This window comes from Perca flavescens, chromosome 1 (assembly GCF_004354835.1).
Source record: "Perca flavescens isolate YP-PL-M2 chromosome 1, PFLA_1.0, whole genome shotgun sequence".
NCBI lineage: Eukaryota > Metazoa > Chordata > Actinopteri > Perciformes > Percidae > Perca > Perca flavescens.
Window position 1 is genome coordinate 40223922 of NC_041331.1, and position 25082 is coordinate 40249003.

Genomic DNA, 25082 nt, shown 5'->3' on the forward strand with positions numbered 1-25082 from the left:
CTGCTGAAGCTTTTGACTGTGGCCATTGAGACTTCTCGTTCTTAAAGAAGGAGAAAATAAATGAAAGTTGTTGTTATGACTTTGAAGCCGCCGTCAGAGAGGAGAGGATGACGTCTTCCTCTTCCTTAGGTCAACATAACAGCTCTGAACTGACAGGCTGGAGCAGCAGAACCCACAGCGCTCACTAAAACATGACATGTTTCCAATAGTGAGTCGAGTTGTATTTTTGGTACGCGTTGAATAATTAAATGAATTTTAAGACACAACTTGTCCGCATGTGCACAGTCAGCACACACCATTACATCACTTTCTCCTCAATTCAACTTGGAGGAGTACGTCTTGTTCACTTTGTCAAAGAACATTTGCGTGACTCCACTTCAAACTACCAAAAATGTGTGATCAAATTACATTTGATTCATACAAAACATAATATAGCCTCTAAATAAAATGTGGATGTTAACCTTACAAGCGTGTGACGTTTTTCTCGCAATAGCACAGAATGTGGCAATGCCACGTGGTGTGTATGTTATATCCGCTGTATACAGCATAGACCTACACGCAAATAGCTCAAAATGCGTACAGATAACACGCCACTGGCTTTAGAAAAGTGACGTGTATGTTTACGCAAAGTCATGATGCCATGTTGGAATAACAGGAACTTCCGAGTTTTCTTCTGTCTACGCTACATAAAGGATTTAACAGCACTGCCCTTAGACTAAATCTTTTTACGTAACTATATCATTCATCAAAGGCTAGAATCCAGAAGAATCACAAAAGCTCACTATAGTTAGTCAGTTTATTTCCTGCAGAGAAATGCAGAAATGATAATAAATTGTTGTCGTTTTCCACATTTTTCATGATATTACTACTACTACTTAAAGCAGCAGTATGAGAGCCCTTGGTTCTTGTCAGGTGTCCAATGCGGAGTGTTTAAAATTGCGAGGAAAGAAGTGCGACTTTATTGACCCAAAGTGGAGAGCCTTGTTAAAGTAGTTGATGATTTGGCTAATTTCCTGGAATTGCTGGTGACCCCTGGAGAGCTTCATTTCTCCTTGCTTCTCCACTTCTGTACTTCCACATCTGTTTAGCATTCAGAGCAGGAACTTCAGTCCGCACGGACCCTCCAAAAGAGGCTTACACCACCTCCAACCTTTTATGCATTCTTCATCCACCTGCTTTTATTTGGTATGCATCTCCGAGCCTTTACAAAATCAAAGTGTGTGAAGGAAGATAATTTGATGTCTCCCCTGCCCGGCTATATTTATGGTTATGAGGCACGGTGGCGGTCCCTTAAAGGGAGAAAGCTGTCAACGTGACTGGTTTTCATACCGGCTCGCTTTCAGGAAGGACAGAGAGAGTGGGGAGTGGTAATAATTAACTTCTGAAAACCCTACCGTGACGCTCGCTTTGTCCAAATGCTCTTTTCCAGTATTACTTATCCACCTTCATGCAGTTACTTTTTTTAATTTAACCTTTTTTTAACCAGAAATAAGACTCTTTGAGATTAAAACTATGTTTTTAAAGAGTTTTCTCGCCAAGACATTGATAATTTTGTACACAATTGTATTTAATATGGAAGTGTTGGGTGGTCTTCTCTCTCTTCATACTGACTGGTATCTCTTTATCTATAAGGCTCTTATTGGAAAACTGCCATCTTCCCTTACAGAACTTCTCTGTTACTCAGAGGGACATTATCAGACTCGCTCTGCGGTCGGGCTTTTACGTCATGTTCCACGAGCTCAGTCTGAACTTGGAAACAGTTCTTTTAGTTTTAGTGCACCCGACTCCTGGAACAAATTACAGCACTTTCTTAAAATCAACTCAATTGGGCCTCTCGGACGATTTAGAAATCTGGTTCTAAACCTGCAAACTTCTACTTCTAACTGCTTTACATACTTGTATTTTCTTTTGCATCTTTTTTTTTTTTTTTTTTTTTCGCAAATCTGAACGTTTTATTTTGTCTTTCTATATTTCTTTTGATTGTACTTTCTGTGTTCTTCTGTTTTTGTCTTTCTAATCTGACTCGATGACATTGAAAATGAGCGTTGGCCCTCGATGATCTCTCGATTGTCATTACTCAGAATCAGACCTTCCAGAAAAAGTTTTTTTTGTGATTGTTGCGGGCAAAAATCCTTTTGATGACATTCACGCTGCGTAATTACGTCACTGCGTAACGTCACTGCGTAACGTCACTGCGTAACGTCACTGCGTACACGCATGTGATGTTCTCGCGATAACACGCCACGTGGCGACATGTATAGGTTTACATCCGCTGTATACAGCGTAGACATACGCGCGGATAGCTCAAAATGCGTACAGATAACACGCCACTTGGCTTTAGGAAAGTGGCGTGTTTGTTTACGCAAAGTCCTGATGTCATGTCGAATTTACCTGAGATCTACAAACAATACGAGTCTTCCTCCACTCTCATTGCTGATGGAAGGATGCAGAAAGATTAAATCCGCTGGGTTTATCCTTCTGTCCTCGTTCACTGCTGCTCAGCGCTGACTGATGGATGCAGGCGGTCAGGTCCGCTGAGGAAACCCACTTCTGTAGACGCTGCACTTCCTTTCAGCCGCTCACCCTGTTGATTTATTGGACTGGAGCGTCCTGTCGCTGGCGGGTAATCTCTGCAGAAACAGTTACATAGTCTGGGCTGTGGGAAGCCGGGGGATTCACACTGGGATCCATTCACTGCTGCAACATGCTGACTGGGCGGTCCCCAACACTGTGGGCTAGTGGCTGTATTATAAATCATAATAAAGGTGTCGCAGGCAATTAGTGTCACTGTGGAAGTAAAACTGAAGTGAAATATTTCACATCAGCAAAATTAATATCTTTTTAAATGGAAATATTTCACTGAATCATTTTGTTTATTTAACCTTTATTTAACCAGGTAAGCCGATTGGGAACAAATTCTCATTTGCAACGACAACCTGTCACATTCACACAGTTACACATTATTCACACAGTTACACCTCATACCCAGAATTGTCCATTACATTACATTATGCAAGTTTGCCAGATCGGGTAGCGGATCTGTAGTTCGAATGAACTGGACAGTGTAATGTAATGTAATGGACAATTCCGCTTCCAACCTGTAGGGGGACTGAAGGGGGAAAAGTTCCCTAGTGTTGCTTTAAGTCTATCTCTCTCTGGGATGTAATCTAAAGTGTCTCAGGCTCCTTTTGTCTCCTCTTACCACAACATGGTGTTTCTGGAAATTCCACCAAAATCGTACCACGTATATGTAAAACTACAGAGATATTTTTTTTTTTTTTTTTTTTTTTTTTTTTTTGTCTGCCCATATCGCCCAGCCCTAGTTTGATGACAGGACACACAACATCACACGGGTGCACACTCAGGCAGGCAAACCCAAACGGACGCACATCAGATGCTAATACATACATACATCTGCTGCATGCTGAGGCCGTCCCAGTGTGAGCTGATCAAACTCAACACCTCAGTGATCTCCGGTGTTGGCCCACAGGAAGCTGCTGCAGGAATCCAACCGGAGCGATTCTCCATGACCGCACAGAGGGAGAGGGAATTATTTGCGGCCATTCTCCGTCTGTCTGTGTGAAATTACCCAGCTGCCCCCCAGACCTATTTTTGAAAGGAGCCACAGCTGCTAAAAGGAACCTGAGCACTACGCTGTGTCGCTGCGTTATGTGTGAGTGTCTTTTGTGTTCAAGGTACAGAAAGAGTCTGTAACAGAAAGCAGCGCTAAGCTAGAAACATACTTTTGATTGTTCACTCTGAACAAAAGGTACCCCGGTGGCCTAGGGTGAAAAGCATTTACCTAAGGGGACATGAGCAAAAAAAATCGCACATGAAAGCACGCAAAACTTTTACAGTCCCCAAAAAGTCTAGGGCTGTTTGTTCCCAAAATCTCATAATTAAAAATTTACAAAAATGTATTCAATTTGAATCCACAATATCGTAATTTCAATATGAGCGTTACATTTCATTTAATAAAGAGAAGTAAAAGACACAGGTTACATGAGTCCACAGTGGCTTAATGGACATTTCTTTCCTTTTTTCAACCCTTTTAAGAACTTGTCGCTCTCGTGGGTGACGACTTTAAATGAAGTGGCTTAAGTAATTGCCAGGAAATGATGATGATCCCGCTGAGCTGAGAAGATAATTACACCCTTCTTCACACTTCGTACATGTTTTCAGTCTTGGAAAAGGTTACGGTTTTGAGGTGCAAAAAAAAAAAAAGTTTTTGTGATTCAGACTGCAGCTGGTGTGAATTTTGAACAGTTTTTCCTTCTGTAACAGCTGTTTCAAATGTAATCATGCAATTCTAATTGTAGTAATTTCATTATTAAGGATTAAATCATGATTACTGGTAATTGTGGCAGCTGTTTTTTTTTGTTTTGTTTTTTTCATTGATGACTCCTGTTGGTTTAACCAGGACGTCTGTTCCAGCCTCCATCTTTGTGATTGCAGTAAATGGGACTGTAATCATGTTTTCTCTCTGACTTCACCACAATGCTTGTTGTTGTTTTTTGGGAGAAAGCTCTTCATGTATTCTTGTTTTCTTTTTTCCCCGCAATGCTGTCTTTCTTTGTTCATTTCATAATCGCAGATCTATCTGCGTAATTGTGCCGACATGAGTGATTTGTAAAGATGTGCTAATAATGCTGAGTGCGCGTGCAGGCCAATTCCCAACACACCACACATGCCCTAATTTTATTAACCCTGACCTCACCCAAAGAGGCAGCAATTACCCAGAGTGCACTGGCAGTCACAAAACCTGCGTTTAATTGCAGTGAGAGCAGAGCACCCGGAATTTTACTGCTTTAAAGTAAAAGCTCCAAGCAGAGCCGTCAAATTAGCAGTATATACATATTTACGCAGCTGAGACCTCGCCACAGGGAGACAAAGAGCGAGACGGGAAGTAAGCAGGAATTACTGGTGTTAACCGTTGGGTCAACGCTGTTAAAAGGGAGCACCAGAACACAGCTGTTTAGTTTTAATCTGAGAGACCTGAAAACCTGCAAGAAATGGCTCCATCTATCTTACAAGTCTCACCGTCCAAACTGAATGTTGCATTTCTTTTCCTGCAGTTTATTTTAGGCTATGTTTATATTACTGACACCAAAGAGTTCAGTTTGGTTTGTTAGTCTGTCTGTCTGTCAGCAGGATTACAGAAAGGAGAGAAGAAGTCGGCTCTGACCGTCATCAGCATGAAAGACCAAACGGTTGGCGGGGACCGTGCTCGCCGTCCGCAGCTTTGGACGGCGTTGAGTGTACGCTGTGTTTAGAAGATTTTCAGCGGTTCACCTCGCTGTCAGACAGCCCTTTACGACGGGGAACTGAAGCCGTTATCTCTGCTCTCTTCAAAGCCACCAGACTCCTTCAACTAAAAACAGTATTTTTTATGTTTTAACATGATCATTTAAAAAGCCTAAATTGGACAAAATAAGTTAGATGTCTCACGCTAGTCGTGCTCTTGATTTAATTATTTGCTGTTATTAAACTAAACTGCTCGCCATCTCCTCAGATGTGACAGCTGGCGGAGTGTTAGTTTTAACTGGTAAACACCATCAGGGACCATAAGTGCACAGTTGGTCCTCTTCACACCCCCAGTGAAGGCCCCACTTACACCAACATGTCCTCCTCGGCAACAGCCAATGGCCCTCCATGTGTCAAACGATCCCACAGGGACAGGCTGTCAGTGTCACGTCCCCAGAACTGACAAAAACTGTGACTGACGATGTGTCACCGTGCTTTTCTCTGTCCTGCTTCTTGTGTTTGCTCATATTGACTGCAGAATGCATTGCTATGTCTTCAGCAGCTTTATGCAACATGCTGCATAAAGTTACACTATTTGATTTTTACATGTATTTATGCTGCAAGACAATTTTCTGCTTGTGTAAATTCTAAAATCCTTTAAAGTTATAAGTAATATATTATTGAATCCTGCAAAATGAACTCAAAAAGCATCAACATTTTGGATTTAGGTATTGGTAGAGCTAGAGCTAACCATTATTTTCATTTTCTGTTATTCTGCGGACTATTTTCTGGATTCATTTTGTCTTTAAATTGTCAGAAAATTGTAAGAAAAAAAAAAACGGTCATCACAATGTCCCAGAGCTCAAAGTAACCTATCCATATTGCTCATTTTGTGTCACCAACAGTCCAAAACCCAAAAATATTAAATTTACAAAGATATGAAACCGATAAAAAGCTGAAAATACTCAAATCTAAGAAGCCAGTACCAACAAATCTTTGCTTAAAAGGTGACTCAAACAATTAATCAATATATAAAAATATTCTGAATACTCAGGTTTTCAGGAATGTTCTGAAGTGGTACAGTACACTGATGTTGCTCTAATTTCTTTTATTATTTTATAAATCAATTTATATAATTAAAACAGAGGTGTGTTCAGGTGCATTCTGGGTGTATTGCTATCTGCAGCAGGAAGTGATCGCGCCATTGACCAACAAAAACCTGATCTAAAGTCAATAACGCAGCATTTCATTGTTATTTTAACAGCAAATTAGTAAAATGCACCTATGCTTATACACAGCACAGGGACGCACAGCAGAACACAAACATGCAAAAGATTAAAAATAAAAATATTTAAATGTGAAATAGTATTATTGTGTATATCTATATATTTTATATTACACTTTATTATGGTTACTGGCGCTTTCACTTCACACACGAGCAGATTAGTTTTTTAGATATCTTCAGTTAAAGAGCTGGATCACAGATAACTTTGATCTAAACTATAATAGGACTACAGAACCCTCAGCTACTCAGAGGCTATTTCTAAACTCAGGAGAAAACAATACATTAATAGGGAAAGTGTACAAACACCTTATAGAAGCACAGGCAGATAATTATTCTCTCCAAAAAATATGAGGGTTGGAACAAAGAACTTCAAATAAATAACTCTGATATAATCTGAAAAGATTGCATAAATATAACCAACACCATTACCACCAATGAGAATCTGCGTCTCATACAATGTCAGCTCATGACAAGGATATACTACTCTAAATCAAAAATAAATAAATCTGATGCCTCTGTCTCCCCTGTTTGTGTAAAATGTGGCACACATAAGGAGACAATAATACACGCTTTCTGGAAATGTGAGAAGGGTTAGTTAGAGATTCAAAAAATGGATTACCAAGACCTGTAAAATTAAAATTGATTTTACAGTTTTGAGCAGTGTCTTCCAAAATACTGACAAGCTAAAATACCCCATTGGATGGATGGTCCTTTTCTCCTCCTTGGTGTATAAAAAAAATAATTTTACAGTATTGGAAGGATACAGAGGCCCCATCGTTACAACAATGGAAAGGACTAATGAAATACTATTTAAGTATAGAAAAATCAATGTTTGAAGATCGGAACAAAAGGCAACAATTCGACAAGGTATGGCAGGACATATATGAAGCATTGTAAATTTAATGGCTAAGAAATAAGAACTAGGTGTGGTGACTGAGAGCTGGAAACCAAGTGGATGTGTGGGTGTGTGGGGGGGTGGGTGGATGTTGGTGGATTTGTGTCAAAATGTGTGTGTTTTGGTTTGTGTGTCAAAAATTTGGAGTAGAACAATGCAGTACAGAGTACAGAGTGTGAAATTACACAGTATGCTGATATATGTATTGCTTCTTTATGGAAATACTAAAAATAATTATAAAAAAAAAATAAAGTCAATAACGCAGCATTTCATTGTTATTTTAACGCCTGCTACACCTCGTGGAGTTTTGGTGGCATAGTGCTCGTGCCATATATGATCTGCTCGTGCACTTTCACTTCATGTATCTCGTAATTTCTCCTTCCTGCTCAGCATATCCTCCATCATAATCGCAATGCGCCGAGGTCCAAACGCGCCTGGCTTTTAAAGGGAATGGGAGATGATCTCTGATTGGTTTATTGCACGTTATGCCCAAAACACACCTATGATTAGTTAAGACACTAAGTACAACCCTTTTGAACCATGCACCCAGCGCACGGACCCTTTTTTCCACCGTCAAACTAGCGAAAGTGGATTTGGACACGCCCTAAACACCCCTGGACCAGGCGCTTCACGCAGTGCACTTAGATCGTTAAAATAGGGCCCTTTGTGTTTGTGTCCACCTGACGAATCTACAGTACAGGCCAAAAGTTTGGACACACCTTCTCATTCAATGTGTTTCTATTTACATTGTAGATTCTCACTGAAGGCATCAAACTATGAATGAACACATATGGAATTATGTACTTAACAAAAAAGTGTGAAATAACTGAAAACATGTCTTATATTTTAGATTCTTTTTTCTGATAACTCTGCAAACCCTTGGTGTTCTCTCAATGAGCTTCATGAGGTAGTCACCTGAAATGGTTTTACCTTCACAGGTGTGCTTTGTCAGGGTTAATTAGTGGAATTATTTCCCTTATTAATAAAAAAGCAAAGGGTGGCTACTTTGAAGAATCTAAAATATAAGACATGTTTTCAGTTATTTCACACTTTTTTGTTAAGTACATAATTCCATATGTGTTCATTCATAGTTTTGATGCCTTTAGTGCGAATCTAAAGTCATGAAAATAAAAAGGAAACACATTGAATGAGAAGGTGTGTCCAAACTTTTGGCCTGTACTGTAAGTCCAATATTCTCTCTCTTTTAGCTTTGTTTTTGGTCTCTACCAACTCCTGAGGGAAACCTCTGTCTCTTTGGCTGCTAAATGCTCCACTATGTTCACCAGCTAGCCTCTACTCTCCAACTGTGTCTGCAACAAAGCTGATGAGAGGGAGCCAAAACAGTAAAGATGTGGGTGGTAAAACAGAAATCAACTCAGTATTGATTGTAGCAGCTTTAATCTTTTCTTTTTTATATTGTTATTTAAATCCCACAGTTAAGCCCCTTTTAATATGACCCTGGCGAGGATTACAATCCTATACATCAAAATCAATGCACCGCTGAATACTCGCTGCTTATATGCTTTTCATTTGCAACAAGGCTGGTGCAGTTTATTTTTCACAACTGTGATAAAGTAACATTAATGCGTCTTGCAGTTTATTCATCGCTTGTAATCTAATTTATATACTTTTGTGTGTGTGTGTGTGTGTGTGTGTGTGTGTGTGTGTGTGTGTGTGTGTGTGTGTGTGTGTGTGTGTGTGTGTGTGTGTGTGTGTGTGTCTTTGCAGGGGGAGGTTTCAGCTCGAGGCTCAGCCATGGAGGGGGACTGCCTCAGCTGTATGAAGTACCTCATGTTCATCTTCAACTTCTTCATCTTTGTGAGTTCTCTGCTCTTTTTTTCCCTGTGGTTTAAAGGTCCCATGGCATGAAAATTTCACTTCATGAGGGGTTTTAGCATTAATATGCGTTCCCCCCCCCCCAGCCTGCCTATGGTCCCCCAGTGGCTAGAAATGGTGATAGGTGTAAACCGGGCCCTGGGTATCCTGCTCTGCCTTTGAGAAAATGAAAGCTCAGATGGCCGATCTGGAATCTTCTCCTCATGAGGTCATAAGGAGCAAGGTTACCTCCCCTTTCTCTGCTTTTCCCACCCAGAGAATTTGGCCCACCCATCAGAGAGAGAGAGAGACATCATGGCTTTCAAAGGAGCAAAGTGGCAGTTGGTCAATCTTCTCCTTGTGTTTGGTTTCTTCTTCTACTGTCTGTTTGTATACAGCGTGCAAGCTTTATGCGCATGCTCCGCCTCTTCTTCTCTCTTTTTTGGTGAATTTCTGTAGCAGAAACAGCGCCACCTATAGGCCTGGAATATGAAGTGGCATGTTGAGTCATTTACAAATGGATCCGGGGGAACGTGTGGACGTGACCTCAACCGCCAAAAATATGACTTATAAGATTCGTGAAATAATCTATAACGCACACAAACCTGGTTTATGAATTCATATCACATCAATCCAGATTTGAACTCCTCACTTCAGGGACACGTTCATGGTCTTTTAACAGTTATCTGACAAGATGTCAAGGTTGCATTACTTTGATTATTTACATTTGATGGAGCTTTGGAGTTTACATTTAAAGAAAACTACAGTTTATTACAACAACAGGGCAGAGGTTACATTTACGTAGCCATGTCAGTAGCATGGATTGTAAAAATGTCGGACAATGTGTCTCCACTTCCTCCCGCTGTACAAAAGTGAAGCTAAAATCTCCCAGATACGGGGGTCAGCCATCTTGTAATTTTGGAGCCAGAGTCTGCGCAGCAGTGATCGGGCAGTGGAGCCACGGTATCAAAGTCCCGCCCATTCACCCGCTCGACCAATCGCGAGTCAAACCCAGCTGTCAATCATGACATTTCACCCCGTTTTTATAGCATCAAATAACTCATCTTGCCCAGCAGTGTTTCCGCAGCTGGGTGGAGAATCTGAACATCCGAAGTAGATACCCTCCTGCCTGAATAATGAACCCTTCCTCTCCCAGCTGGGTGGCTCCTTCCTGCTGGGTGTCGGCGTTTGGGTGCTGGTGGACCCGATGGGCTTCAGAGACATCGTGGCGGCCAACCCGCTCCTGTTCACCGGCGTCTACGTCATCCTGGCCATGGGCAGCATGCTGTTCCTGCTGGGCTTCCTGGGCTGCTGCGGAGCCATCCGGGAGAACAAGTGTCTCCTGCTCTTTGTGAGTCTTCATCTGGCTTTCGTACCTGCATTCACACCTTTAAACTAACTGAATACGAAGTTTAAGAAATGTACTTTAAGGTCCAGTGTGTAACGTTCACAAACTTGTCCTTTTTCATGAATATTTACCACCACCATCAATTCCAAGTATTCCTATTGGCTTGAATTTTGACATTTGCGTTTGCATGAACTGGGGTAGACGCTCCATATTCATGCACCATCTTGAAATACGTTAGCCGGTAAGGGACATACAGGACATACTGCTGTCACACGATAAACTCACAGGTGCTGCTAATGCTGCTAATGGGTATCGTAGCTTCCCGGCCCCGGCAAGTTTGAAGAAGGAAACATGGAGGACCGCACGTATTCATAATTAGAGATGGTCGATACCGCCTAAAATGCTGGTATCGGTATCGGGAAGTACTGGAGGTTATGCACCGATACGCATAATAAAGTCCTAAAGAAAATCTACGTTAGTTTATTTTTGTTCTTTTTCGTTATAACTATAAAAGAAAGTTCTGTGGCATTCCTTGTTTGCGTTTGTTCATGTTTCACAAAGAGTTTAACCTGAGCCCGACCAACAACAAAGATAGAAATCATATCACATCCATACAGGGATAGTAGTATACAGTTGTTAAAATATATGACACGCTGGTATCGGATCGGTACTCTGTATCGGCCGATACGCAAGTTCAGGTATCGGAATCGGTATCGGGAAGCTAAAAATGGTATCGGACCATCTCTATTCATAATCCACATTTCAGGAACAGGAGTCTTCTACTTCTCCGCCCAGAAAAAGAAAAAAAGGAGATTAAAAAGAGCAAGAGAACGGCTTTTTGAAGCGTGAAGGCTACCGTAGCTGTAATACGCACTTTGAACTGCGTGGCGGCGAGAGAGTTGATTGCGATATATGATCTCAACGCTAGATGGGAGAAATTCCCACACACTGGACCTTTAAGGACTGTACTGTAGTATTACTACTTGAAGTTAAATTTCTAAGAATTTCTTCCACAACAGACACATTGTCTGCAGAAAGGGACAAACCGGAAACTTCACTCAGGAGTTTTCACGCATGCCGATCACGTAGTGACACTAAACCGCTTTATGTAGCATGTATCTGTAGCATCTAAATAACAAATGAATCCAGCAAGGATGCAAACTAAACTGCACTGCTGTGTGAAGTCATGTAGCTCTGTATTTGTGGATAATATGACTGAAACGTGCAGAACGAACGCCTCATCACAGAGAAACATCAGCTTGTTAAAGAACAAAGAAGAAGTTGATTTGTTTGGTTTAGATTTAGTATTGACTCACTCTTTAGGTCTGAGAAGTCCTCACACAGTAGTAGGATCTCTTTATTGATCCCAAATCATCAATAAAGAGAAGACTAATAAGTAAGAGCACAATGTAAGTAAAGTGAAGCAATCAACATGTAGTCAGATCGTATTTATTTTTCATCTCTTTTAGCTCAAGGCCAGTGTCTCAAGAGTCCATATTAAACAGAAATACAATATCCCTCATATACACATCATATGTTGTTATATTTTAAATAAATAAAGAAATCTGGTAGAAATGGGCCGAGTATACGCTGTGAAGTACCGTTAAAGACGCTATCCCTGTGTGTCATTTCATTGCATAAACACGTTATATGTATGTGTGATGCAGTTGTGAAGCTGCAACCAGAAGGAAACTGAGTTAGAGAGAAAATAACTCTTCATCCTCCATTAAATGCTGCTTCTCAGTTATGTAAGAGCAGAGTGAAACAATACAAGTGCGCCATCTAGAGGAATGGAATGCTGCATAGCTGCAAGACAAGTATGAGATTATTACTATCAGTGTTTATTTAATAAATCTTTATTTTCACCCGATAGATAACTTACAAAATATGATGTATGTTGCGCAAACTGAGACGATCTTTTTGCTAAAATCTATTAAAATATAATCATGACTCTGATATGTTTAGAATCATTATGAAGCATTTGTTCAGAAAGGCTGTGCAGAGTATTTTTGTTATTGGAGTATTATTCATTTAGTTCCGTGTTTAACACTTGTGACTTTTTGTCTTTACTGGTTTCAGTTCTTCATGCTCATCCTCTTCATCTTCCTGGCCGAGCTGGCAGCTGCCATCCTGGCGTTCCTATTCAGGGAACATGTGAGTACAGTCTCTGCATCAGTCTGTTGTAAATGGAGCTTTAAGTTAATCAGTACGGACAGTTCTCCACATCGCTGCGAAGGAGGGTCTGGCTAGTCCACACAGCATTCTGGGATGGGAGAAAAACGTGCTCTGGTTTATTGGCATTTGTTGAGCGGAGCCACGGTGCTGCTACAGAATAGCGTCTGGAAGGAACTTGTTTTGGTGGAACATGTGTACGTTCAAAAGTAGTTTTAGGCGTGCAACAGAAAACTCAGATTGGACAGATAGTCTAGCTAGCTGTCTGGATTTACCCTGCAGAGATCTGAGGAACAGTTAACCATAGTCCTCACAAATCCACCGGAGGTTAGAACGCCAACACAGAGACAGAGGAAGGTGACGGACATCTGGCCGAAAATGAGAGACATCCGTCGGAATTTCCGGCAGAAACCGAACGATAACGGAAGTGGAACGCCGTAGATATATAGACTAGTTGTGCCGTAACAAGAAGACAGAGACAGGTTTAAACAACTAATGTGATACAGTTTCTTTCTGTGGAGTTATCCTACATTATAGATGGATTTTTATTATATTCTCAAAAGAAAAATTGTAAAAAAAAATGTAATTGAAGATCGCCCCCTAAATCTTATCCCAAGTCTAGACTGCAAACGTCACGTCAACATCTCGCTCCACTGAAGTGACTGTCTGTACTGGCTCGTCGCGCCCGAGCATTTCAAAGCGTTGAGCAGCCAAAACTTTCTGTGCAGTTTTTGCTTTAACGCTAAACAGTCACTATGATTACATGCACCTAATATTCCGTTTTTTTATCCTGAAAAAGACGATATTGCGACTAAGCTGTTTACATAATAATGAAAGTGAGTATTCCCGTTTACATGTAGCCGTACAAAACAGGATTTTCTCAAAGTTTACCAGCGGCGGCGGACTTGTTGGGCCGTGTGACCACAGCGTCTCTCTTTCATTCCTTCAACCAGCTTCTTGAAAAGGTCGGCGTAGCAATGTTTGCAAAAATCCAAAAACCTATTGGCATCCAAGTCTTTGATAATGTTTAAAAGTAGCTGTGTTTCTCCTTCTCATCGGGTCTGCAGCCTTGCAAACTGTTGGCTGGTTGGTTTGTGTAAGCAACCATAGCAACGCACAGAGCTGACCATAAACCTGCGGTGAAAACCCTGAGTGAGACTCATATTCTGGATGTGCTGTATATATGTCCAAACAATGCCTCTAAAACCTGAATAATACCGGAATATCCCTTGTCTTAATCGGAAAATGCTATATTCGGAAAAAAGCCTTATTAGGGATATCCAACTGGAATATGCTGTTTACATGACATGTATCAAATTCTGAATATTGTAATATATTCGGAATAATAGTGGAATATTGGTGTGCATGTAAACGTACTGAATGTTTCCCCCTCATACTCTCACAGATGTGGACAGCCGCCACACACACACTTCTGTTTATGCTACCGTACGTTGACATCAGTGTACACAGACGTGTTTGCTCAGGTGCAGTCAACGTGTTCAGTACGTGTGGTCATACATTTTGAGTTGCACGTGAACATCTGTACAAACCCTTACGAACATAGGGCTGGGCGATATGGAGAAAATCAGATATCACGATATTCTTGACCAAATACCTCGATATCGATATTGCAGCGATATTCTAGGGTTGACAATTGGTGCTTTTACAAAATACGTTCAAACTTAGATTTTAGATAAATAATCATTAGTAATGTGGACATAATGTCAAAGTGGGGAAAAAGGCAAATAATAGAACAGTCTGGTGAGTTCAGAAAAGTACATCACTTTACTGTAATGCAGCCTTTAAAACCAGGAAAAGACACTTATGTCATATCACGATATTACGATATCCAAAATCTAAGACGATATCTAGTCTCATTACGATATCGATATAATATTGATATATTGCCCAGCTCTACATGAACATGAGCAGGTTACAGAATTTACGACATGCAAAACCATCGCAGCTTCATGGTTACAGAAAATATAGTTTGAGCTGGAGTCGGATGGATACCTGATTACTTGTTTACTGAACTGTGTCTGTGTCCAGTTAACCCGAGAGTATTTCAGCCGGGAGCTAAAGCGTCACTACCAAGGACACAACAACACTGACGTCTTCACATCCACATGGAACGCCATCATGACCACGGTGAGTCTCCATTTTATAATTACCACTCCTTTCTTTTGCGTTCGTCCCATCTTATATGATCAACCCAGTGTGCCACAACACCATCCGTGTGTACCTCGTTCTGTTCCCTCCATACAGTTCGACTGCTGTGGCGTAAGTGGCCCCGAGGACTTTGAGGAGAGCCTCTTCAGGCTCCTCAGCCCCAGTAAGATGGTCCCCGAGGCCTGTTGCCAGAGGAACAGTTACCCCGGAGACGTCAGTGTGGAGCAGTGTGTGAGCGGCAGCATGGTCTTCAGACACAACAAGGTCAGTAGAGAAAACATGAGAAATTCAAAAAACACCTGAAAGCAGAGCGCTGGAAGACCCTTTAAGTAGAAGCAGAAGTGCAGCAATTTGAGAACAATCCACTACACTACTAGCCGCGAACCGGGCTGCAATGTTACCCTTTAGGACAAATACGCAACGTCAACTTCCATCCACTAAAAGTGTTGTTTTTGCCATGTGCATAACACATGCATAACAGGCTCCGATTATTATTCTAAGTGTCTGACAAAATTATGGAAAGAGATAGACCTTTATGTTTAAGAGTAAAATCCTTTTTGTTTAACCAGAAAAAGCTCAGAGATTGCTATCGCTAAACCCACCAGACTCCATTCAAATAAACAGCACTTTTAGCGTGTTAGAGCCAGCATATTTCCACATGTAAATCAGTAAATAATGGGTTTATTTCAACCAAACCAGGGTGGTGATTGTTGGAACAGTGGAAAGACGAACAAAGACAGCTTTTAAAAGTTTTATTTTGTTTCTGTCGACTTTGAATGAAGCGTGTTTTACATGGATAAAATTACTGTCAATTTAAATAGAGTCTGGTGGGTTTGGCAATAGCGATTTCTATAGCTGTTTTTATGTAAAACAAAAAGAATCTTGATCTTTAACAGATAGGTGTAACTCTGAAAGGATCCTTTCCATAATGTTGTCAGACACTTAGAATAATAATCTGAGCCTGTCAACGGCAAAACTAGCACATTTGTCAATGTAAATTGAAGGTGCAGAATTGCCCTATTAACTTATATTGTATCTTGTCAGCAGAGGTGGGTAGAGTAGCCAAAAATTGTACTCAAGTACTGTTACTTCAGAATAATATGACTCAAGTAAAAGTAACAAGTAGTCATCCAAATAATTACTTGAGTAAGAGTAAAAAAGTACTTGGTGAAAAAGCTACTCAAGTACTGAGTAACTGTTGAGTAACGTCTGATTTATTTTTTAACACAAGCATTCAATCAGACGGACAAAAATACATATAGTTCATCCATAAATAAAATAAAATTAATTAATTAATTACAAAATAGCTTAAATTAAAATAATCCAGGTAAATTCAAGTACTTAAAAAATAAAATAATAATACATAAAAATAAATAAGCACAAGTAACACAAATTTCCAAACCTTTAGGCCTATACTTGTTTACCAGGCTCTGCAGGCAGAACTAGAACAAGGTAATGGAGCTGCTGTTTCGAACTTTTACTAAAGGTAAACTTGCCTTCATTATGAGGGCAGAGGCCTGGACTAGAAAGCAAGATTTGGGGTTAACGAGGTAACTTCAGGTTCAACCCAGGGTTTTCTGTATCACGAAGGTACCGGGTTCAATCGCCATGGTAACATCTGCTGGACGCCTAACCTGGTCGGAAGCAGGTTATATTGGAGATCAGAGATGAACCAGTGTAAAAGCACCGCCTACTGACCAATCAATACTCGATTGATAACGGCGTCACCGTTCTTATAGAGGATGAGGTAGAGAGAGAGAGAGAGAGAGAGAGAGAGAGAGAGAGAGAGAGAGAGAGGTAGAGAGAGAGAGGTAGAGAGAGAGAGGTAGAGAGAGAGAGAGAGAGAGAGAGAGAGAGAGATGCGCTCATATAACAAAACATTTAGAGACAGACAACCCCGTTAACATTCCCTGATGGATATATTTATGAAATATATAGATTTTAATGTAACGGAGTAAATGTAACTCGTTACTACCCACCTCTGAACATCAGTCACACAAAAACATGGGAAAATAGGTCCAGGTTGAAAAAAACTGAAGTTACCCTTTAACAACTTTATATACTGTGCTGGTCTGTAAAGGCAGTGATTCTAAGAAAAAAACTGTGTAAATCAGTGTTGCCATCTCTAAAACATGATATTGTTTCATAATTGAATAAAACCTTGCTTGAAAAGAAGTTCAATGTTACGTTAAAAATGATTTACACCCAGGTGAGTATTATAATGCCACGCACGTTTAAATGCATAGTCTGAAACATGTTATGACAGAAAAATGGACACACCACAGTGTCAGAATAATGAAATATGGTTGTATAACCAGTTAGCCTTCTTCATATCTGTGTGTTGTGTTCCTGCAGGGCTGTTACTCTGCAGTGGTGGACTACTTTGAGACGTACATTTACACAGCAGGAGCTCTGGCCATCGTGGTGCTGACAATTGAAGTAGGTTTTCTCACTTCTTTAGTATTCTTTAAATACTGAATCTGAATTTTAAAAGATTGTTCTTATTTTGATTTAAGGGATTCAGGACAGTAATGTTTTTTTTTAATTACAAAAACCAAGTTAAAAACAGCAACAATACATTGAAACATTCCACATTCTACATTAAAGTAATAATTAAGACATGGGGCCCTATCTTGCACCAAGCGCAATTGCCTTTGTACACCAACGCATGTATCATTCCTATTTTGCACCCGACGCACAGTGGATTTTTCCCTCCACAGACGCATGTCGGTAAATTAGGGAATGTATTTGCGCTCCCGGGGGCGGTTCAGCGATAAGAGGAGGCATGTTTTATGTCCTATTTTGCAGTTTCAGAAAACAATTCCGCCACTGACCGGGAAAAACCTGGTCTAAAGTCAGTAGCACGTTATTCAGATGCTATTTTAGGGGCGCATGCTTGGCCATGATGTAGCGTGTGCACAACACGCATACACTTCTCTCATCTACACGGACGCAGCAGTTCCCATTTTTGCAAACCAAACATAATTACAAAGAAAAATATTACTGAAAATGCGCTTCAGGTGTTTGGATCGATCAGGAGGAACTTTACAGTGCAGTCCTCAAAAAGTCCCAGCATTCTTTGTGGCTTGTTGTGTTTTACACATTTCCATGAATCATGGATGTGTTGATGACATAAATGAGGAAATATTAGCGGACTTAAGGAGACGTGGTGTTGAACTACGATGGGGCGGAGATGGAGTGGGGGGAGGAGGAAGGGGACCAACAGGTGCAGGTGGTGCGTTTGGAGACCCACGCTCCATGGCTGCAGCAATCCTCTCCAGACTTGAGGAGATGGGCCCGAGAGGCCGCAGCAACATCGCCACCCGGTCAAGACATTTATTACTTTGCCGCATCCCGGACAGCTCCCGATAGCGTGCGCCAGGCAAATCAACCGTCATAATAGCAATCCGCCATGGAACAAGCGCGCCTGCTCTTAAAGGGAATGTGAGATGACGCTCTGATTGGTTTTTTGCACGTTACGCCAAAACCACACCTAGCTACTTCAGACCAACCCATTTTAGATTTGCGTCGGGCGCAAGACTCATTTTTCCCGCCGGTATCATAGCAACAGCGCTCGAGATCCGCCCACAAAGCTATTGCATTTTGCGTTTCATACTTGCGTTTCAGATCGTTAAAATAGGGCCCTGAATGTTGCAGGTTAGTTTTTAAGATGACCGAAGGAGCTTAAAGGGTAACTACCGTTTTTTTCAACCCTATGTTCCTATGTTTTTGTGTCTAAGTGACTGATGGGAACAACAATCTTTGACATTGGTCCAGTATTAAGAGAGATCGCTGCAGTCCGCAGCAGAGAAACAAGCTACAATGTAAGTTAATAGGCCAATTGTGCAGCTTGTATTTACCTTCACAAAAGTGCTCGTTCTGGCGCTGACAGACTATTATTGTTAGTGTCTGATAACATTATGGAAAGGATTTCTAAACAGGTCGACCTTTCTGTTAAATGGTAAGATCCCTTTTTCAACATAAAAATATCCACGAAATTGGGTGGCTAAGGTCATTTTAGCATCGTAAAATACACTTAATTCAAAGTCGACAGAAACAAAATAAAACTATGAAAAGCCGTTTTGGGTCGTCTTTCTACTTTTCCAACCATCACAACTCTAATTTGGGTTGAAATAAACACAGTTTACCGAGTTATATGTGAAAATATGTTTGCTCTATACATGCTAAAATTATTGCTTTTTTAAATGGAGTCTGGTGGGTTTAGCGCTAGCGACTTCAGAGCTGTTTCTGGTTGAACAGAAAGGTCTCAAAGAGGTTTTAAAGGTCTATCTCTGAAGGGATCATTTCCATAATGTCGTCAGACACTTAGAATATTAATCTGAGCCTGTCAGTGGTAAAACAAGCATTTTTGTGAAGATAAATACAAGGTGGACTATTGCCCTATTAACTTACATTGTAGCTTGTTTCTTCACTGCCGACTGCAGCGATCTCGTGTAATACTGGACCAATGTCAAAAATTGTTGTTCCCATCAGTCACTTAGACAGACTTAGGAAAATAGGGTTGAAAAAACTTAAAACTTTTAAACTTTAATCTTAAATCAATATTTAAAGAGTCTAATATTCTGCAGAACTGCTGGAATAGGGCTGTCCTCGACTAAAGAAATTCTTAGTCGACTAACACATATGATTTTGTCGACTAATCGATTAGTTGATTTAATTGACAGAGCTGTGCGCTTTGAGAGGTGGTTAAGACTAGAAAAGCACAATATAAATGTAGTTAATTAACCATCTGTAAAACGGAGTTTCTCTACAATTAATCCTGCAAAAGCACCACTTTAAATCTTGTGTTTACCATAATGTGCTCAGAAGTTTCATGGAAATGAGTAATTAAGCATGAATAAGCATAAAAAATTAAATGAAATCTTAGTCGACTAAGACCAAAACGACCGATTAGTCGACTAATCGACTAAGAGGTGGCAGCCCTACTGGAATCTTTATTTTGTTTGTATTAAACAAGAGTAAGGCCCTAAATTATCGGTTACATGTTGTTTATCTTCAAGCCAAAGATCTTTAGTTGCACAGTTTAAGGCAGATTTAAGGCACTACAGGTGAAGGGAGGGAAAATATTTTTACTGATATTTATCACGATTAAACTTTCCCCATTTGATTACTGACATTAGACAATAGTTTTTTGAATTATAGGTGTTCTAAAATGTTTTGTTCAAATATGCAAATGAGGCATCGCTTATTAAATATATCATAATTTGCATACAACAGAAATGTGAACATTGTTTTAAGCCAGGTTGAAAATGCGTGCTTCATTTTGTTGACATATTAAAGTCAAAGGTTTTTGAAGAGCGGATTTTGGATATATCTTATTATCACCCCATACATCAGAACACCTTCAATTAAAGTGTAACCACAAAACCTTTAAATATATGGATTGTAAAATTCAGACATTTTGAAGACCGGTCAATGTTATAGAAACATAACTATACAGAATCATGTTTTTCCAGCAGTTATTTATTTTTGAACCCCTTCTGATCTGTGTCCCGTGTCTCTCTGCAGCTCTTCGCCATGGTGTTTGCCATGTGTTTGTTCAGAGGCATCCAGTAACCGCTGCGTCCACACGCATCATCACCAGCCGTCAGAAAGGCACAAGCAGAAGCAAAACAAAAACTGTAAAATATGGAATGTATTTTGTACAGTGATAGTTTACGTGTCTCATTGGTTTTGTGACATCATTTTGTACTTCGCAGCAGCAGCAGGGCGTTTGAGGTACTGCTATAGTCACACACAGGAAGTAATCCGCCCTCTGAGGATGAGGTTTTTCTCAAAAGTAAAGGATTAACACTGGTGCTAAGTCAACTTCTTCAAGCTAAACACTGAGGGCACACTGGTTTATAGATGGCCACTTCAGTCAGGGACCAATCTGTGTCCTGGAAACTGGTCCCAAAGCTGGAAACACACACAATCTATGGCCCGATTATAACTTCAAGGTGGCCATGATGATTGATTTTTCAGGATCTTGGAGGGTCTGCACAACACAGTTCAGGTACAAGCACATGTGAGCCTCAGAATAGTCAAAGCTGTCAGGATTACAACAGAAATGTGAATCAACAGTGGACATGAGATGCATAACGGGGCCTCACGCAAGAACATTTTTTGTATTCTCATCATAAACCTCTTTTTACCGCGAGGTTTGCTTAACTGCACAAATTTGTTGTCAATCGCATCGTTTGAACGTAGAGGATATAGAGGTTTACTCCTCGACGCAGCGGGCCTTGGTCCGACTCTTACCTGCACCCCTTTGCTGCATGTCATCTCCCCTTTCATTTCTTCAGCTGTCCTGTCAATAAAGGCCTAAAAATGCCCAAAAATAATCATCTTAAAAATAAAAACATTGTGTCCTTAGAGCAGAGGTGTGATAAAGGAGGGATGGTGTGACATGCGGATAAAAAACCTCTTGAAATCTTGTTAAAGCCACAAAGTTGATCCTGGTTTTTGTCAGAAACAAACGTGATCCAACAAGGCCCAGCGCTGGCCAATCACATCCCTGGTAGATTAGATGGACGCCGTATTTCTGCGGTTCGACTCACAATCGTCTTAACGAACATTCAAAAAAGTTTGTCACCTCATTCGGTTTCCGCCCCAAAATGTCAAAAGTCAGTTTCATCCGCGCGCAAAGAAATCAACTTTGCGAGCAGAGTTTACCGCCGCGAGCACAGCAGACACTCGCGGGCGCGTGGTGGCTGCTCTGTGCGCGTGCTGCTTAGTTTTATACGCGCAGGTGCCATTCTCTCCCTGTTTAGTTTTTTACGTCCGCAGCCGCCTGTACTGTGCACTCTCGATCGTTGAATTGGTGCGCGAAGAGTGATATCTGCGTGTGTGAAATGATATAATTTGCTCATGGATGGATGGACGGATGTTTTATCGTGCTTGCGAGATATGACTTAAATCGGACGCCATGCACCTTGGTCTGGGAGAGGGGAAAAAAAACACTCTGGTTTGTTTGTAATTTCTTTTAACCAATCAGAACCGTGCTGGGCGGCGCTGAGCCCTTTATAGTAGAAATACTGAGAGGGGAGGGACTTCAGGCTTCAACCCATCATTGTACATCCTTTGAGCCAGACTTCGTGGGAGGAAACCAAAGCACACAACACTCAAAGGGAGAAGAGAACATGCAAACTCCCCACAGATAGGCCCGGACCGATAGGACCCAGTTCTCAGCAGTGCTAACCCCTGAGCCACCGTGCCGCTGTATCATAGTGTTTCTAATCGCCGTGCTGTGTTTTGGAGTCTGATAAGCCTTCACAGTGTTTCCTTTAGGATTTTTTTTTTAGCCATGGGGGCAGGTCTATCTGAACAACAACCAACATTTTGACAAAAAAAACTACATCAACACAACAGTATGTGGAGTTAAACTGGACGGACCCAATAACCTCTGAATAGTTCTACTTGTTAAATTGCAATGTGAGCGGCAGCCAGTGCATTATGTCGGCAGGACAATTTAAAAGGCAACCGCGACTACATTGTGCGTCTGCCCTATTTCTGATACCGTGGCGGCAGAAATTTTGCCATGGCGGGCCGCCACTACAAAAATCAACATAGAGGAAACACTGCTTCAGTCTCCTGCATCTGTTTCTCAAACTTTCAAGTCTCACTGATACCTGAAGTGTCAGCTGTGAACAGAGTTCTTCATACAATACAGACTCTAAAGGAGCTGCTGGAGTCAGATTGACAACATTTCCCGACCAACTAATAGAATATAAATAAAATATCACCTAAACATAAATTAGGTAAAACATTGTTATTCTCAATCATGTTTTTTTCCCCTGTAGAGAAATGCAAACTACCTGGACACGGCTCGTACGACAGGACATTTCTGAAGGCAACAAATTCAATCTTCGTACAAAATGTTCTTGCATGAGGCTCATTGTCAACAACACAAGTCATAAATCATTAAACGGGACGTCAGAGTCTCTTCACATTAAAAAATAAATGTTTGTTTACAATAGTCTGTACACCCGTGCAGGGTTCAGTGTAAAGTATTACAATGAGGAGTTTTCCGTATTTAAGTTTTGTCGTGGAGCACCTGTAAATAAATGCAACTTCACAACATGAGATTGAATGTGTTCATATGTAAATAGGCCTCAGTGGGGCTGTGCCAGTGTACAGTGTGATCATGTTGATGTTGTCAGTAGTTAAATGAAATTTAGTTTGGCTAAACTATCATTTCACTGTTAATTGTGTTTTCAGTTGATTTGTATAAATGGCACTGATTGATATTAAACTAATTTCTGTGATTTTAGTGGTGTGACATTTTATTCATCCTTCATACAAAAACACAAATGTTATTTTTGCCCCATGAGGGTCCAAACCGACCTCATAATGCCTGTTTAGTTAACCCTAAGCAGAGGTGGAAAGAGTACAAAAATATTCTACTTAAGTAAAAGTAGGATTACTTTGATGAACTTTTACGTGGTTATATGTAACTTTCAGTTTGTGTTGATTCTAGTGGCCACTTTGGACAAAAGCGGTAGCGTTTTTACCACAACTGTCATAAAGGTCTTTTCTATATGGTGCTGTAGTGCCCACTGTAAAAATAGTAGGCCAACACAAACACTGAGTAAAGGGGAAACCTTTGCGCTAAATGGAAGGGGGATTGTAATTATGTTATATGCTACTGACGTGCAACCACATCGCGCCTTGTAAAATTATTTTCTGAATGAAATAGACATATTACATACTTTAGGACCAATTCGGGGTCGTTTTTGAATTATTTACAATCCCGTACTTGTCTCCATCTGTTGAAAGCCCGACCGAAGTGGACTCACGTTGTCTTTCACTTCCCTTTTTTTTTTAGCTTCTTTTGATTTCCTTCTTTTCTGTGATGGTTCTCCCCCAGTATCAGCCATAACTACAACAGATAACTTCTAAAATACAATTTGAATACAGTTAGGCCTATATAAAGAAATCTCCTGCTTCCTTTTACCTGGCTATAAAGGCTGGGTACGCTAACACAGGCTTTTTCGGTGTAACCAAGAAATCTGTGACCCTTAAGAATGTGTGACTGTAGCACCGTCTTTCTGTCGCAAATCATTCTGTGACTTGGCGGGAAAAATCAAACCCGGGCAGAGGCCTTACTAAAAACTATATAAAAATGACGTTCTTTTCACTTGTAGTCTCGTTTGCTGTTACAGGTCATGTATGATCATTGTAAGTGACAGAGCTTAAGAAACATTAAAAAGTTACATAAAGTCACTTTAAAATGTAGCAAAGTACAATACTTCAAAAAAACATACTTACTGTATGTAAAAGTGAAATTACAGATTTTAAAAACTACTTTAAAAAGTAAAAGTTCACAAAAAAACTACTCAATTAGAGTAACCTGAGTAATAGTAATTATTTACTTTCCACCTCTGACCTTAAGAACTTTTAACTTATCGTTTGATAATTGTGAATGATTCAGCCATCTTTGGGTGTTTATACAGCATGGGCTGTTTTTGTTAACTCCTTCCCTAAAACATGATTAACTTGATGAAAGATGGACAGATTCTTTTGTAACGTCCGTTAGGATTTCCCCCATCGCACAAATACTGCTGACTCCTCAAACGAAAAACCAAAACACAGGATCACATGTCAAGGAGTCTTGTGGTGCCTGGTAACCACAGATTCAGTGCATCACCATGATGTTGCGGCTTGTAAACTGATATGACTGTGAAAACAAAAGTGATAAGAGGCAGGCAACATTTCTGAACTTTGTGCCGCAGGTCCTTGATATTCCTGAATTATATTCACACATTCAAGTATTTGAACGTGTGGAGTGAATCCATCACCAAATGTGGAGAACACCTCTCGAACAGACTGGGACGGCTGCACTGTACCTCGGACTGGTCCTGTCACATTTGGTTGGAGAAGGTACGTTTTATGACACAAAGAATCGGATGTAATTCAGCAAGTTGAAAGTGTCTATTTGTTTAGATGAATGTATCACAAGATGATCTTATTGATTAGATTATTCACATTTCTGAATTACTAAAGCAGTGGTTCCCAAACTTTTAGGTCTGAGGTACCCCCACAGCCCTGGCAGATGAACTCACGTACCCGTCATTAATTTCCAAATGTATTTTGTGATTGTTGAGCTGTCAATATTTAGTTTGGTCAGCAATCGTATTACTGTAGTTTCAACC

The 25082-nt window shown here is 40.5% G+C and overlaps 1 protein-coding gene across 2 annotated transcripts in view; it reads left to right on the top strand.

The window, feature by feature from the left end:
* LOC114561400 (tetraspanin-18) overlaps positions 1–21896 on the top strand; it is a 47340-nt gene extending 25444 nt beyond the window's left edge. For both annotated transcript variants that reach the window (XM_028587409.1, XM_028587417.1), the window contains exons 3-9: positions 9153–9242; positions 10396–10590; positions 12667–12741; positions 14809–14907; positions 15025–15192; positions 17284–17367; positions 20458–21896. In XM_028587409.1, coding sequence (XP_028443210.1) covers positions 9153–9242; positions 10396–10590; positions 12667–12741; positions 14809–14907; positions 15025–15192; positions 17284–17367; positions 20458–20505 — 759 coding nt within the window. In that variant the 3' untranslated portion in view covers positions 20506–21896. The remainder of the gene's footprint in view (positions 1–9152; positions 9243–10395; positions 10591–12666; positions 12742–14808; positions 14908–15024; positions 15193–17283; positions 17368–20457) is intronic.
* Positions 21897–25082: the final 3186 nt, after the last annotated feature.